General features: G+C 34.1%; 2 protein-coding genes across 2 annotated transcripts in view; one reads left to right on the top strand and one right to left on the bottom strand.

Annotated features, from left to right (window-relative positions):
* Positions 1–12,056, top strand: part of PARPBP (PARP1 binding protein) — a 42,109-nt gene extending 30,053 nt beyond the window's left edge. Inside the window, exons 9-11 of the mRNA XM_051644133.1 lie at positions 1,237–1,318; positions 10,630–10,780; positions 11,388–12,056. Coding sequence (XP_051500093.1) covers positions 1,237–1,318; positions 10,630–10,780; positions 11,388–11,722 — 568 coding nt within the window. The 3' untranslated portion in view covers positions 11,723–12,056. The remainder of the gene's footprint in view (positions 1–1,236; positions 1,319–10,629; positions 10,781–11,387) is intronic.
* Positions 12,057–12,074: 18 nt separating this feature from the next.
* PMCH (pro-melanin concentrating hormone) lies at positions 12,075–13,283 on the bottom strand. The gene is made up of 3 exons (XM_051644135.1): positions 13,044–13,283; positions 12,355–12,556; positions 12,075–12,124 (listed from the first exon to the last, which is right to left on the bottom strand). Exons 1-3 carry the CDS (start codon positions 13,281–13,283, stop codon positions 12,075–12,077), a joined length of 492 nt encoding a protein of 163 aa, XP_051500095.1.
* Positions 13,284–17,400: the final 4,117 nt, after the last annotated feature.

Raw genomic sequence — 17,400 nt, forward strand, 5'->3', positions numbered from 1 at the left:
CTAAAATAATATTATTTATATTTTAGAGTTAAATTTTACATGACTATGGATTAAGTATTTTCATACGTTTTTACAATAAGGTTCTCTTTTTCTGGTTTTGCAGGTTCAACAGGTATTCAGGGTTTGGGACAACTTTTTAGTTGCTGCTGTTTCATCATTCCCATCATCTCCCTATCCTATTAGTGTTAAAACTAGTCATTACTTGCTCATTTCTTTTCTTGCTCTTTAAAAATTCCTTCTGTTTAATGAACACCCTTGTTGATCTGGAGTACAAAACAAAGAATCTCTTGAAAACCCATTTAGGTTGGCACTGAAGAGGAAACTAAGCTATCTGTGTACTGGAGAAGCACTGATGATTTAATCAGTCACTTATCCTGAGGTGTCACCAGCTGTTGGAAAAGTGGGATGCTGATAATGTTGTCATTATGGGTTACAAAGAGAACTCATGAACCAGAACAGCAGCATAGACAGGAGCGTGCTGATGCTATGTATTTTGCTAATTTAAATTGCAGTGCAAGAACATTGCAAGGTGGTGCAGAAATTTTGCACCAACAGGCAAATAGAAATAAATGAAATAAAGAATGAGCTAAATAAAACACATTTTGTTTGTGGAATAATGAATAGAATGTGCTAAATTAATAAAATAAATATTTTTTTTTTAAAAAAAAGTGTCCTCATATACACACTGGCCTGCCATGAGCTTAAACAGAGAAACAATTATTTACAGACTGACAGGTTAGTTCTCATTTCAAGGCCAAAAAAATCCCTTCTTATGTACATAATAATTTTGCATTATACGGATCAAAACTTTTCATTTATGTACATAACTATTCACATACTGATATACAGGAGGGTGGAAGCTTCTGTTGAAAAGTGTGTAAATGTTAGGAAAATTATTCTGGTTGTCAACCACATGCTATTCCATGGGGTGTAAGTAGAATGGTGACTTGGTAACTCATCACCAGTATTACAAATAATAAAATTGTGGATGCAGAGCTACAATATGGTAAACACACTGCAGACTGATTCCTGACATTAGAATTGTAGGTTTGGGTTTGTTCTGCTGGCTTTAGTTATCACAGTACATGTGGTTACTTAGGAAGGAAGAAAGCAAAGTAAGGCTTGGAGAGTGATAATACTTGCTTTCCCATTTCTGATGAACTTGGTATGTTAACTGTTTTTCTTATCTAATTGCTTTTACATGTTCTAAATACTTCTTACTGCTTTTTAATATAGGTCTCCAGCCCAGTCTAATGGATCTTCTCCGAAGCCTCTTAGACAACGTATCCAGAAATCTATGGATGAAAGAAAAAATAAGGTACTGTGCAGGAATTATTGTACAAATATGGGTGTACTGAAATAATAATACTAAAATGAAGATAACAGTGTTAAAATGGTAAAATACTTGGCCGACATTTATCCTTTAGCTAAATAAGTGTAATTGGGATTAACTTGTGGTAATTGGCCCAATTCGAACAATGAATGAAAATATCTAAAACTCCAGAAAAGAAAGGCTTTAAACTTAAAAGTGCTTCCTAATGAAATCTCTTAATGGAGATACACTGAGTTAATCTGTATCTCTTAATTAATCTGTGTGTTTCGGGACTAGAGTATAGAAATAAAACAGAAGCTATGTGAGAACAGATGAAACTGGACACAGACATCTGATTGCAGTTCTTTTAATAGAGACATTCTAAAGTGTATTAATTTTTCATTGCATTTTTGGTGGGATGATTTTTATTTGTAAAATTCTTGGGTTTCCATAAAGGTTACTTGTGAACAGTAAAATAAAGATGCTAATGTTTGCTATTTTATAGATGAAATGGAACATTACAGGAGTCTGTTAGTGTTGTGAGTGGCACTATTCAAATTCAGTGTTTCTGAAAATTGTAGCCTGACAGTGTTCTGCATTTTACATAGTTGTTTTTGTTTTTTTTTTTTTAAATTATCAGACTTGAATGTTGGGACTATGGAAAGAGAAGGAGTTTGTATCTTCCATAGCATTTCAACAGAGAGCTAAATAAAAGTAGTGACTTAGTATTTTTTTATAGACTTAGTCCTGACAACAGGTCAAAACATTAATGTAATTAGTATAAAAGGAAGAAAACAGAGGTGTTTTAAACCATCATAATTGGTTCTAGAACAGCACAACAGAATTTTTTTTGCCACTGGATATGAAGGGAAGTTTAATATATTCCACATTAAGGAAGTAGAAAGTCCCCTGAAGGAAGTAAAATGAAAAACACTGTGAGTATTTCCAGCATGTGTTTTAAATATACTCAAATTTGGTTCTGAGTGCCTTTTTTTGGAATGGGGGCGGGGTGGATGATAGGTGTTTTGGATACATGCACTAATTGTTGTGAAATTTGGAAGCTGATAAAGGATCTTCCTTACATTAATTCTACAATAAATAGCATATTTAAATTGCAGCTTTACTCATCAAATTGCAAAACTGTGATATACTGTTTGCATAATACATTAAAATAGACAGTTTTGCTAGGGAAATGAACGTTTTGTAATTGGATTAATGAACAGCTGTGTTCAGTATCAAAGTACAAAAAATAACTAAAAGTAACCTGTCACATTTGAGACTTTTTCTGGAAACTTACAAGTTTTTTTGACACAAACTATCAAAAATAGGAATCTTGAGGCTGATTCATATTATTCAACTATTATTACTTTTAAAAAATACCTTTTTCCTAATAAAAAATACCAGATTAACTACTATAATTCCTCTGTAAATAGTAGTTCTTTCAGAGATCCCTGAGTAATTGAAGGAGTTCTACTTCAAGAGAAGAAATTGCATGGAAAAGTTCATCGTGGCAGTCTTCTGTGCTGCTTCTGTAGTGCCTGACTCTGTTAAGAGTTCTCTGACTCCTATGATCCTTGTTGAGAGAACAGAAGAATCTGACTCTTTCTGTAAGACCCCTGGTCCTGCTTCACTGTGATTGCCAAAATAGAATATGCCTGTAGCAAAATAAGATGAAAAATGTAATTTTAAGCAAATAATTATTGAGATCTTTCAGTCAACATGTAGAACTGATTTTGATGCTCACCAGGTCGCTAATATAATTGAGGATGACTGTATTGAAATGCAAATTACCTTTAGTCTTATGACAACCCAAATTCAAAGAGAACAAGCAACAGGTCTGAAGTCAGTAGTTCACGCTTCCAAACTTCCTTTAGCATCTAAGAAGATTGTAAAGGTTGCTTATAATATTCTGTAGATAATATCTATGGTGATGGACTCTCTTCCCCTAATTTAGCAATGTGGATGGTAAAATGTGATTAACACGTTAACTTTGTGCTTGGAGCTATGCAACTCCTATCTTAGAGCAACATTGTGGCTGCTAAACTGCCTGTAGTAATCACAGTCTTCTTTATGGCTTTCTGTCAGTGTATGCTGTTGTACCAGGGAGAGAAAATACAACATGGAACTGAGGCCAAATATCTCAAGATGTTTTTCCATTTAAAAAAAGTAAAATTAAAATCATGCACTTCAGAGTGTACGTGTTTCTCCATTATGTATCAGCAGAGAGTCCTGTTACTCAAGATATCTGAGTGTTTCATATTATGTTTGCAATTCTTTTTTTTGTGTATCAGCCAAACATTGCCATCTAAACTACACTAGATTCCTGTTAAGTCTGGAAATATTCTTCTGGTATTCCTATGTTCACTTTGTTTTGCTTCTCCTCCCAGTCCATTAAAACTAATGTTGCCAAACAGCTAATGACTTTTCTAACTGAAAATTGGATACTTCTCTGCCATTCATCTTCTCACATAAAATCTTGCTTACTTTTGTGAGACGTTCACCTTTGATTGTATCTTTTTCTGGTTTTCTTTTTCTACCTTTCTAAACATTTCTGAAGAGTTTCTTTTGCACGTTTCTACTTCCTTTTCTTCCTTTTTGTATGAAGACTTTATAGGGCCTTGTCTTTCTCTTCTCTTTCTGTACCTTCTTGGTGGATGAATACACTACAAACATAGGTACAGCTGTCATTTTTGTATGAACAGTACACAGATCTGCATCTGAACTAAGTGTCCCTTCTGTCAAAACTGACATCTTTTGTTACTTCTATACCATCCTCTGAACACCTACCATGTAAACTTCTATGTCTATCTTTCCTGGTGTATTTAACATTGAGGACGGTATCCTACCTGATAATTTTCATTCCATAACACCTTCAAAAGATGTTCTTCTCTATTCGTAAGTCCACTCAACTCTTAACTCATTAAAGGTTCCTGTTTTTTCTTTTTGATGTACTGCCATGTGTTTTTCTTGGACTTTATAGTCGCAGCTTTGAACTATCTTACTTCACTGAGGTTTCTGTACAAAAAGTTATCAAAGATGCTGGATGCCATTCTTGTTTGCATCTCAAGCTGTTCCTTTAAGCTGTGGTAGATAGAAGCTACTTGTTTTAATCTATGCCAATCTGTTGATTACTTCTGATTTAGTTCTTTGAGATATCTGTCTTTTCAGTCTGCAATACCTATCTTTATTCCTTTGTTAATTTTCAAACTAGCTCTTTCAGCTGTTTTATATTGTTTCTTATGGCTGAAGAGATTTCCTATCGATATCTGCAGAACTCATTATCCTCCTTTAAAACCTTTTTCAGTACCTTTAAATCAACCTTTCCCAAAAAACTTAGCAGTGCTTTGTGTTGAGGTTGATGCCCATTATAGTGACTAATTTCAGTTCCTTTCTGTGTGAATCCATATATTTCTTGGATTGTACTGTCTCTTGGTGGAAATAATTTTTGTTCTGTCTTTTACTGTGCAGCACATAGCACAATGAATTCCTTGTTCATGACCACAGATTTCAAGTGCTCTAGTAAGATTTATCACCTTCTTACACTGAGTATCAGTGTTCATTGAAATGTGTACAGGTTGCTTGTAAAAATTCACAGTTGCATTATGCATAATGCACTCATTTTATCAATTGACTCAGAAGAGATACCATATTTTTTAATAAGACAATAGCAACATTATGTTTCTTCTCAATGTCAATGATTCTTTTGAGAAGTTATATATCCAGTATGTGTGATGGTGTAGCATTAGTTCCATAAAACTGTGCTAAGGACCTTTTTACCATGCTGCCTCTCATAGGTGGTTAAATGGTTACTCTATAGTACAAATTAGACACCTCTCATTAAAACTTACCCTATAGAAGTCTCCTTTTCCATAATATTTGAGAGGGGAAGAAAAGTAGTGACGATTAGTTTGATTGCATGCTGAGTCCCATCAAGATGAGTGTGTTGAATTAAAAAGCTGTAAAATCTAGGAGGTGAAAGGAGAAACACTCCTCTAAAATAAAATAATAATAATTAAAAATAAAACACAAAACAACAAAAAAACCCCCAACAACCCCACCCCCCAAAAAAACCCCAACACAACAACTATAGAGGAGAAAGAAGTATTATTATAACCTCTCCTTCCATAAGAGGAACTGATCTCTCGACTTCTGCAGAATTATGTGGAGGACTGCAGACTAATAACATTTAGACCTAGGGCAAAACATCATGCATGTGTGTTTAGTATCTAAAAATATGGAGAGTGGATAAAGTTATGAAGTCAAAGGGCAGCTATGAACTGGAATTGGTGTTTAGAAATAAAATAAATCTGTGGATATTTCCATTGTGCCAAAACAAATTCCTGGCAAGAGTGGAAGACAAAAAAATAGTTTTGTCTTGCAGTCCTCATTAAATACAGGAAGAGATGCAGAAAGATCACCTAACTATAAAGGTATTTGTTAGGAGGCAAAGCTGTCACTCTTACCCCTTGAGGAGAAAGAAGTCTGGGGATCTAGCACATGGCATTTTTTCATTCCCTGCAGCAGAAGCAGGTAAGAGTAATAATAAGAAACTCAATCTTCTTTTGAGAGACGGTTTACAGTTTCAAGTTTATCTGTTGTTTAAGTGAAGTGTCTTCTGGTGAATGGTATTTTGCTGAAGGAGTCTTTCATTCAGAAAGGTCTACAGAACGTCTATTGAGCTACGTCTGTTTTTGTCAGTTGTCCTTATCATCCGTTTCTGCTTTATAAAAAAATATGTAAACAGTTTACTTGGACAGGGGAGAGTTATTTTATCAAAAAAGAGTTCATCTAACCTTATGTCTCTTCTTTGAATCATACTTCCATTTTCTGAAACGGGTAGATACCCTATTGTTTGACTACTTAGTTTGTTGATTTCAATGGGGTTATGTAAGTCCTGCTTTATTGATGAGAGGGAGGAAGGGAACGACAGTTGGAATCATCTGCTTTGTTTAAGTTGAAGAGCAACATAAGACAACAAAAATGTTGCATAATCAGATTCTCATCTTTCTTCTGCACCAGAAAAGATAAATTAAACTTTCAAGATGTAGCTAAAATAATAATCCTGAACTAACAGGATTGGGTGAAACAGAGATCTTAAGTTATTAGACTATGAGCATGCAATATATGAGAGAGTAATATATTTTCTTTTGTAAACTCAGGATTGTTTTGGCCTTTTGATACATTGTTTTAGAAATCCTGCTGTATTGTTAACACATTTATCCTGAAACAGCTGCAAGGAATTTCAGTAGTTTGGCATGTTTATTTCTTAATGTAACTGGAGACAACCTTTCCTATATGAGGCACTGTTTCCCTCCAGTTGGGAACATAACTGTAGTTTTAGTTTTAAAAAGAATTTGTGGCTTAAGAACTCTTAACAAATCTTGGCACGCTTGAAGTTCATTGTAATTTTACTGTGTATAGAAATCCTTCCAAGGAAAAAGCTTCACAAAGCAAAAAATCCCAGTCTGCTGTTCTCATGTGACTTGCCCGTGCCTATATAAAATAACTTAATATCTAGCTTCATGCACTGCTGTTATTTTTCATTGCTCAGTTCTCTAAATGCTGTTACTTGAGAGAATTGTTTTGCCTATTTGTGATTCCAGTATAAATAAACTGTGACTTGGAAGACTACCAACAGGAAGTTATCAAGAGTTTTCTGTATGTCCACTGTAATAGTGATCAGAAAATTCCTAGCAATAGCGAAAACAGTCTTCCTCAGGTAGTGGTCTTATCTATTGTAGCTAGATATATTTATTACTAAGAGGAAAATAATTATGGGGAACACTGTGCTCACTAGTAGTTTCAATGTATATGGAGTATGCTAAAAAAATAGTATCTGGAGGAGGGAGAGGGGAGAAAAAGGCTGTGTTCAGAACAAAATCTGAAGAAGGATTTTATTATTTGCGTCAGCTGATAAACCACACTTGTGTAGAAAATACCATTTTTGTTTCTACAAGACCCCTAAGCTGCTTTCCGAGGATCAGTAGCTGTGAGTTTTGAGTAATTTTGAAACCAAATAATGAGGTGATTTGAGGTTGAATGTTCTCAAAACAATATTAGGTTAATTTGGGATAGCAAAAGGCTGGTACAATGTCATGCTGAGAATATTTAATAGTTTCAGTACTTGCTTGCTGTTACCTGAGCTATTCAGAATATTTTCATGTTTGAATAACATGGTGCCTTGGTTTGGCAAGGATACTTAACTTTTATTGTTTTCTTACTCTTCTCTTTGAACTCTTTTCCCTTTTTCAGCTTTCTCTTTCAACTTACCTTTAATATTTTTTTTCTGAAAGGACAAGGGTAAAGGTGGAGAGAAGACATTTTCTCTTTTTATCTCTTTTCCCCTTCCAAATAGTACTCTAATTGTTTGGCTAGAAAATAAAAACATGTGTTTGCTGTTACTGATGTAGATTTTCAAATTCTATTATGCCATTCCAGTGTATAAAACCCAAATCTCAACATTCTTACAAACTAAATATTGGCAAAACTGTCTGTATGCAGATGCTGGAAGGAGAGCTGGAATAGATTATCAACTAAGTTGTAGAAATAAATAGAGCATACACCATTAATGTTTCATATAAGATTGAATGTTTTATATTGGCATTTTGAACAACTGAAAAACTTCTCCAGATAAAGAATTCAAGGTGAGAGAATGTCTTGTTTTATTTATCTGCTCATTAGGACTACTAAGTGACCTACATGTGCTGAAACTGTGTCTCAAATTCTGTCATACTTTCTTCAATCTGAACAGCAGTAACAGTGAACCTCTTTCTGAAATGTAGCAGAATTTCTTTGCATAGGGGTAACAGCAACAACCCACTTTCTTGTGAAGAGGAGAGGGGAGATTAAGTCTGAGTTAATTGAACACCATTTATGTGCAACTACTTGATTAGCAAATTGAGCCCCAATATCTTTTTACTCTGCCAGACCTGTGGGTCATTTGGATAGTGCCCTCATTGCAGTGGATTTCAGAAACTAATGTAAAAGAACTCTTAATTCCAAAGAGATAAATCAAACTGTTCATAGTCTTCATTATATGTGCTCCAATCACATTTTAAGTTGCTCTTTTTTCTTCAAAACCATTCCAGCAAAACTCTACTTTTTAATTCAGTGCGAGACTTGTGCTCTTTTGTTCTACCTTCAGGTTATTAAAATTTACATTAAGTGCTACCTTACTCAATATGACAGTTGTTTTTACTAGTGATTATACATTCCTAGACTAGTTGGAAGGTTTGACTACTTCAGTAAATTTAGTCTTGCACTTCTGATTTATATGTACCCTCTAGATTACTAGTAGAATCAGCTGAAACAGTCCCATTTGTTAGAGGTTTGTATACTGTTTGCAAATGACTAAATGGTATGTGATGCAATAGGAAGGGAAGTTTTGGGGCCTATTTCAAGCTTCAGTGAAGTTGAAACAGATGGGTTTATGCTGCAAGTTATTCAGTGTTTGAGCTTGACTTTTGTCCTTTGACTCCACACGTTTTAAACTCTGCAAACTGAACTGGTGTCAGATAGGGCTGGTTAAAGAAACTGATGCTCCAGAAAATAACTGGATTTGTTGTTGTAGAATGGTATCTATCAGGCCTTCTTGCTCAAGTCTGATCTTTGTGCTGTGTTTGTTATATCTTTGTCAACTTAGCACAAACTGTAGCTTATTTTCCTCTTGCAGTATGAACATGTGATAGAACTTTATGCAAGTTATCGTTGCACAATTTTTGATGTGTGTCATTTGCTGAAAAATACTTAAGAATTGGGGGAATTTTAAAGGATTAAGATGAAGTGTTTAAGAAATAGCAAACACAGGAAAATATTTTTCATTAATATTACAGTAACTTTAAGCATGAAGAAAATGTAAGCCTCTTATATTCTAGATATTGTAATTGTACAATAGTATGTTAATTAAGTTAAAACTAGATTAGAGTTGCATTTTTAATTATTTCAGATTCTTAAGCTTATTCTCCAGTTAGCTTCTCAATCCTTTGAAACACTTTCTGAAAAGAGTATAAGGTTAATGTCATACACTGAATGACTCAATGAGCTAAGGCATAAACTTGAAGCACAGAAAACCGTGTAAATTAATTTATGTGTATAGTCTTACCTTAAGGTAAATGTTTTAAGTACAGAGTAGATGAACACTTTAAAAATATTAGAATTGTTGAGAATCAGGGTGGCTAGTTCCCCCTGTTAAATCTGCCTGTATTTCTCAGGCTGTTATCTGGCACAGAGGAACTGCAGTTTGGGAGTGATCAACAACTGGGAAAACAGGGTCTTTTTAACTCTTGAAGTGAATATTGAGTTTAAAGTAGAACTATATATGCACAGACATATTAACTCAAAAAGAAACTACATTTCTAGAAGTAAATGGGATTTATTTTTTTTCCAAAAGTCTGTACATGTGTCCACCTGGCCAACGGCATATCATGAAGAGATGCTTAAGTTGTATCTCAAAAAAGCTTGAGTGTGTTAGCTTGTATGGATGAAAGCAGTTATCTGATGAAGGTGGCATAAACTGTGACTGAATTTTGTGGATGAGGGCCTGTGTGAAAGGAGTCTTCTGGGAACTTGTTCCATCTTTCTGTCTAAATCTGAGATTTTGATTTGGAAGAAAGATGAGTCAAACCCGAACAGTAAGATTCAAACATGCCTACGTTAAGAAGAAAAGTAGACTTGCATAATGCATAATTAAAAAAAAAAAAAGGCTGTATTTTGTGAGTAAATGGGAAATTGGAAGTTTTTCAAAGTGAGATGTGAAATAGTACTTTACATTCTAATTTTAGCTATAAGTATATTAAAGCTTAGTTTATATTATCTATTCTTCCTTCTCAATGTTGCTATTATGCTTTCCTCACTATAAATTGGTTAAGTGGTGAGTTTCATCGAATACTTGGCATTTGTGAATGCACATCAGAGGTGATGACCTATAGAAGTATAAATAATTGACTGCAGCAGCTCTGGCAGCTTCTCAGAATGGTAGAATCTGCAGTTACCAGAAGAGGGGGCTAACTTTGGCAGAAAATCTCTAGATTGAAACTTTCAAAGTTAATGTGTAACTTTGTGAAAGAGATGAAAAAATATTTTTCAATTATTTTAGGACTTTCATAGGACAATTTAGGACTAGTATTGAAAGCCTTTACACCTTGTAAAGGAATACCTCTTAAATGTTTTTTATGTGAGCATACTCATTTTTCTGGCATTTTACATGATCTAAAAGCTTTCACGGCAGAAGAATGGGGAAATATTATTTTACTTGTCTTGCAGGTGTTGTCTTTTACTTTTTTAAGTAATTAAAGCTAATGCCAGATTGCTATTTGCAGGTGAAACAACCTTCAATCAAATCTCAGTTTGCATGTACATATAAAAATGAGTTGAGTGAAATAAAGGGTCAGCATTTCCTTAGCAGTAGCCAAATTGCAACCTCCATACATCCTGCATCAGAGCAACATGTACAAGCTGGCTGTCTCACAGGTAAGCTGTAGTAGGATTGAATAAGTAAGTGTAATAGCTGATATTTCAAATGTTCTCAAACAAGGTTTTAGTAAAACTCAGGTATAAATATATTTTCAAGAAAAAGCTATGTCTCACGCCCTGTGTATGCTGTGGTCAGTTAAATGTCTTTGGATTAAAGTTGTGATGCTATCTTGATGTTAAAAAAATACATTTTATATACATTATATAATGTTCCTTCTTATTTTACAAAAAGCAAGCTAAGTGAAATCTGTGTTTTTGGCATTCAAGAAAGGGAAAAATTTGTTTTATTCTACTATAAACTGTATAAAATATAATTTCTAAGGCATTTAAGCATATTTTCCAATATCTTAAATATATAAATGCACATCTCTAAGTTAGTTGCTGTTACGTATTTTCTGAGCAATATCATTTTAATTTGGCAATATGTTTATGAGCACATAGCAAACGTAAATGCAATGAACAGCATAGTTTTGTTTTACTGATAAAGCATTAAGTTTGGTTAAACAAAAATATCACATGACAGTCCTCTGATAGAAAAAGAATGAATAAGCCCAGGTAACTTTTTATTTCTTTACATATGTTTTTTGATATTCCTACATGACAGAAGGTATGAATTCATGTCCTGATGCACCAGTGCTTGGAACTATTTCTGAAAATGTTCACCAGACTAGAAGTTATACAGATATGGGAAAGCTGAGTTGCCAGCCAAAAGACAAGAACTCCAAGAATGAACAGATGGATTTGAATAATGACAAAGTAATCTGTGATAAGGAAAGTGAACCATCTTTGCAAAAAAATACTAAAAGACCTAAAACCTCAAACAAGCCTCAGAAGGAACTGAACAGCAAAATCAGTGGAAAAAGAAAACACTGCAAAACTGCAAGCAAGAATAATTTGATTGCTGGTCAGGCAAAATTAACTAACTTTTTTCGACTATAACTTTGTTTTGACATGTATAACATGTTTACTGGTTTAGAAGTTGTGAAATTTTGCAAGAAAATGGTGAAATATATAAATTCCTTTCATACTCAGATAAGTGGAACTAGCTTGTGTGTAATATTAGACAAATAGTTAAAGCCTGAATTATGCAGAAGTCTTTTATTTTTTTTATAACAGTACATGATTAGTAATTACAGTTATCTTCCTTTTTTGGTAATGAGTTATGTTTCCCTCTACAATGTGATGGGAAAGTATTTTTGTACAGCCACAGTAAAACACAATGATTTCAAATTACATTAAATTCATAATAAAATGTTAAATCTTCAGAGGAGGTGGTGTAGATAATTAGTTTTCAGACTTGCCAACAAGGTCGATAGACTCTTCCCAGCATACATCTGAGCACTACAGGGAAAAAAAATAAACCTGAATGTTTAAATAATGAAAGAACTAGAATTCTTCATGGCCTCTGCAATTATTAATTTAACAAATACTTCCTCCCCTGTGCACCAAATCACAATAGAAGTAAACTGAAATAGCAAGATTTCAACCTTTATCAAATTGTTATATAGATACTGCTTTATGATTTACCAGAATGAAAAAAAAAAAAAAAGTAAAAATTTAAATATACTTACTGTCAAAATCCCTTCGTCCTATAGGGAATTTAGCTGAATCTTCTTTGTCTTCAGTCTCTCTTTCCTGTATTGATTGAATATTTTGAATTTCATTGTCACTTGGAAAAGTCATGGCTCCATTCGCTGCAAGATAAGGTAGTTGCTTTCTACCTAAGTTGATTGGCATAACATGATTTAAGAAATCATGTCTTGAACCTGTGTCCTGTTTTAAGGGAAAGCAAGAGTAGCAGTTTATTAGTCAGTTGTGTTCACTTTTTATGTTTAGCAGTGCAAGTATTTTCTCTTCAAAATCATATTTTAAAAGTAATGACCTGCCTTACATCTTCAGCTGAAATGGTTTTATAGTAAAGAACATGATAAAACTATGAGTCTTAAAGATAAAAACCTGTTGCTACAAATAGGAACATTCTGAATCAAACATAAATATAGGCTTTTTTCCCCAACAAGTTTTGACTAAATATGATTCTGTAAAAATCAGATTTCTTCTATTCAACTATCCATGTTACACGTTTAAAATCTTGGAATTAGATATTTACAGTTGAAAATATATTCTTGACTGTAGTAAGCTAAACTGGTATTTTTTTATGTTCACCAGGTTATTGCTTTAAATTGTTGTACTTGTCTTCTGAAGGGCTATAAAGAGAGTTTACATTTTACAATTAAGCCAAAATGTATGATTGAAAGCTCACCATGTTTCTGTTATCCTCTTCATCCAAAGCATGGTTCTCTTCAGTCTTATAATGCTTCAGCAGTGGTATACCTCCTTTGTTTGCAGTTCTATCTCCATATTGAAGAATTTTTCCTAGCTTTAATGTGGTTAGCAACATATCTTCATCATCTACCTTTTGCAGAGATTTTGAAACTGAGAGTAGAAAACCTTGAGAAAAGAGAGAGAGAGAGAGAATGAACACATACGATGAGATACACATTCTTAGTTACTTAATGCTTGCATAGAAGTTAAGCCTTTTTCAAATTTAAGAAAGCTTTTCTATTTGTAAGTCAGTATTTTATCCATCTGTCTCCACTTTATATATTTTACAGATTGAATGGAAACTACTTAAATTGCTGATGAGTTCACTCTTTGAAAGCAGATCATATTAAGGAGTAACCTTTTCTATAATCCTTCTAATCCCATCTGTTGTTTAGAACTACTTAAACATTTCTTTAGCATAGATTATTTGTTTCTTTGCATGTTTTCAGAACACCACAGATTAATTCCTTTTGATGGATCAGTATAGCAAAGTCACAGACAAAGTGTTATCCAATTCTTTTGTTTACAAAGCCTTATGTCAGGTTAAGGCAACTTAAGAAAAGGAACTGATATATGTAAGTAAGCAAGACTGTTGTAAAGATGTGATCTCATCGTTTTTGGTCACAACTGGTTCACTAAAGAATTGAAAAGTTTCAAGTTTAACTAAGCGCTTAGACTGCTGCTGTGTTAGAGCCAAAAGAATGGATTCATACCCGTTATTTGACAGTACATTATTCAGAGTTTGTGTCTAGAAACCTTTATTAATACTTAATTGTACTTAATACTGCATTTTCTTTGTGAACGTCAATAAACATTTTAAAAGTGATCTTAAACAAATTCAATTAAAAAACATCAAAACACTTGATAGTCAGGACCATGACCTGAAACAACTATTTGTAAAATGTTTGATTGAGTTGCCTTTGTCTAATAATGAGATAACCAAAAACAGTTTTAGAGCAAAGTGGACGCCTGATCAAGGAGCACAATGGAGTCCTGAGGCAAGTCAGCTAGCACATGTTTCAAATTGTGTGGCTTATGCACTTGAACTCCCCTGTATAAACACAGGGTCCTTGCAAAAATAAAGAGCACAGTGAGCAGAGCCACCTGCGTCCCAGGGTTCTGTTCATGGGGCTGAACGAGGTTCTGGGCATGGTGCTTAACAAGCACCCTCTGCCACTGGGTATGCAGTTGCCTGGCAGAGAGCAAGCAGTGTGGAAGTGTCTGGTGGAGAGCTGTCTGGTGAAGAGTTATCCTTTTCCACCTGGAAAAGCAGACTGTCTTGCCAAACTAACTTCTTGGTAAGAAGTTTTGTGGGAAATTATGTCCTGCTAGATTAAGCAGATTTTGACCAAGACATTTTGGGTTTACCCACTTTTTCCCAAATGAGGAAAGTGCATTTAATCTTTTCCAGGCAGAGCATCTCTGACAAGCATAATTATTGTCTGTCATTGTTTTTTGTTTTCTTTCTGTAGATCCTATACTTGCCTCTGGGCAATTGAAGTGGTTTCTTTTCTTTCCCTTTAATTGCCCGGCTACAGAGGAGAAAAATTTAAAAGTCAGTTGTATATGGTTTTATATTTCTCATCCAACCTCCCTTTGCTAATTTGTATTCTTCCCTCACATTCAATATTTTTACAGTTTTGTTAAAGCAAAAGCCATATATGCTCTGTAATGGTACTTTGAGTTTAGTTCAACCTAGGCAGAACAGGAGGAGTGCTTTTGAACTCCCATTGACAACAAACTGTTCCCTTTATATATTGGTATATTAATTAAGAGTTGAGGAACAACCTGTCCACCTAATAACGGTGTGTGGGGGAAGAGCTTCTGTTTATCTGAAGCTATACTACCCAGAGGTATGTAGCATGTGTCACACGTGGCTTGCTTTCAAATGCTTCTCTTTCATACAAAGCACAGTTAAGAACCACTGACCTGGATCAACTGGAAAGTCCATCTACAGTGTGCATTTAGTTGCCAATTGTGTATTTAAATTGATGTCTATAGAAGAATATAGGATCACAGCAAACTTATGGTACTCCGCCTTGTATCCTTTAGTGCTTCTTGAACTGGCAGTTAATTTCCAAGGATTGTTGAAGATCTGGGTTTGTTCTAGTGATGATTAGTAGAACCTCCTAAGTAGGCTGTGAAGAAATCAATAGCATACGTCTATAAATTCAGTAGTTTTTCTGCTTGTTCAGAGCAGTTGATAGCATTTAGCATTTGTACACCTGCCGATTTGCAATGCACTGTGTACATTTCTTCATAATGCCTTTGGGAATCCGAACATTTGTCTGATGTCTGCCATTTTTCCTTTTTGTCTTGAAACTTTCAATTTTAGTAAAAACATAAAATGTTTTAATATACCAATTTCTCTGTTTTAATATTGAGGCAAATTGGCTTTCTATTTTTATAGTAAATAATAACCTTGCTTAAAGAGCAATAACAATTATTTTTAAGAAATTCTTGCTTCAACGTTGCATCTTGTTGCAATGAAATATGAACTCTTAACATCTGAAATCTGGTGTGGTGTCTAGGTAAATAAAATCTAGGTGATAATGTGCCTGGAATTTCTCTCATACTCATTTTTAATTCTAGGAATGGGTTACTAAACAATTGTACTAGTTTTGTCTTGTAACTGCTGTAATTACCAAGTACAAGTGTTTGAGTCTAATGTATAGTGGTGACTGAGTAATACATAAAACAAGTATCTTATATAGAGCCAATTTTTAATTTTTTATTTTTTTTTTGCTATTATCAGAATTTAAAAACTTTGCAATGCTAGAGAGAGTATTTAAGTAATGTTAACAAATAATTTTACTGAATCTTAAAATAGCACAAAAGTATCTGGCCAATGATAATTTGCTGATTTTAAAAGGTAGGGGGGTTTTATTGTTTTTCAACTAATTTTTTTTTTCTGTTTGGATCTTGTCAGTTTAAAATAAACAGCTGTATTTCAGTCCTTTTTGAGTGCAGTTAGAAGATATTTGTCATTTGAATCAGAGCCACACATACTGAGATTTGGAAGACTGATTTAAAACCAAACTTTTCATAATGTGCTTGTACATTTGTGTGATCCTTTAGAAGCAGAGAGGGAAATGCAAACAGTCTTTCTTATCCTTATAGAGTGTAAAAGTGTGGAGTTACCTGTATGAGACATGTATTTCCAGGGTATTTAAAATATTTGAGTATTTCTGAGTAACAATAAAGCATTTTCTTACATTGATAAATAACTGAATGTGTTAGAATTTTTGTACTATGAAAAAATTTTTTTTTTGCATTTTTTTATTAAAATATTATTATTTATTTTTTTAAGTTATGCATTTTGGCAGCAGAGTGAACGTATTCATTGTTGATTGTGTTAGAGACTTAGGTGAATCTGTAGATTTTGCTTGGACAGAGTAGAAAGAATAGACTGGTGGTGTTAATTGTTGGGTTGTGCCTGATTCACATAGAGGTAAAAAAATCTAGAAGGGATATATTTGCTTAGGAAGCAGGTGTTAAAGTGGAGATTCTCAGTGCTATTATTTGAAGGAACTTCTGAGGTGCTGTTCACAGACATCAACAGAAGTAATTAGCACATTTCATTGTTGACTGTAAGAAATTCAGACTCTTGCATCACACTGATGTGTTGTTCCTTCCTGGTGAACTGGCAGCCATGTAGAATCAGCAAGTTGATTTAGCATTAAGTAGGCCCTATGCTGCTTAAAAGAGCTCTGGACTTTTACAGGAGCCCAGCTCTAAGTATTTGGAGAACTTAATGTCATCTTCTGTTTATGTGGCAGGAGAATGTGCAAGGAAAAGGGTAGGAGTGAATCCCTGCAAACTAGGTGACTTCCAGATTTTCTGCTCAAGATCCAGAATAGCCATTTCAGTTCTCAGTTGAATTATAGTCGATATAATTATAGAATAGAATGTTGCATTTGTGTTGCAAAACAGATTTCCCGAATGTAAAGACTTTAAAATATTTTCTGCTGCCTGTCATTTTTAAAGGAATTTCAGAATTTCATTTGGAGGAACTGCCTAAAAGCATGCATGTTTCTTAGGGTTTGTACAGCCGTACATGTTCTAGACAGCATGCTTGTGTAGTTTTTTCTAGCAGGAGATGAGTATAGGCATATTGGTCATTGTGGCCTTTTCTTCTTAGGATTCTTTCCACTGAATAAAATAGTCTGTTCCTGTTGGGATAATTGGCCAATACACCATGCTTCATACTAATGGAACCGTTCTTTTCAAGGTTTAAAAACGACCAACCAACCCTCTGAAAACCAATCCTCCCTCCTAACAACTATGTTTCTTAT

The sequence above is a fragment of the Apus apus genome, chromosome 1 (assembly GCF_020740795.1).
Source record: "Apus apus isolate bApuApu2 chromosome 1, bApuApu2.pri.cur, whole genome shotgun sequence".
Lineage (NCBI taxonomy): Eukaryota > Metazoa > Chordata > Aves > Apodiformes > Apodidae > Apus > Apus apus.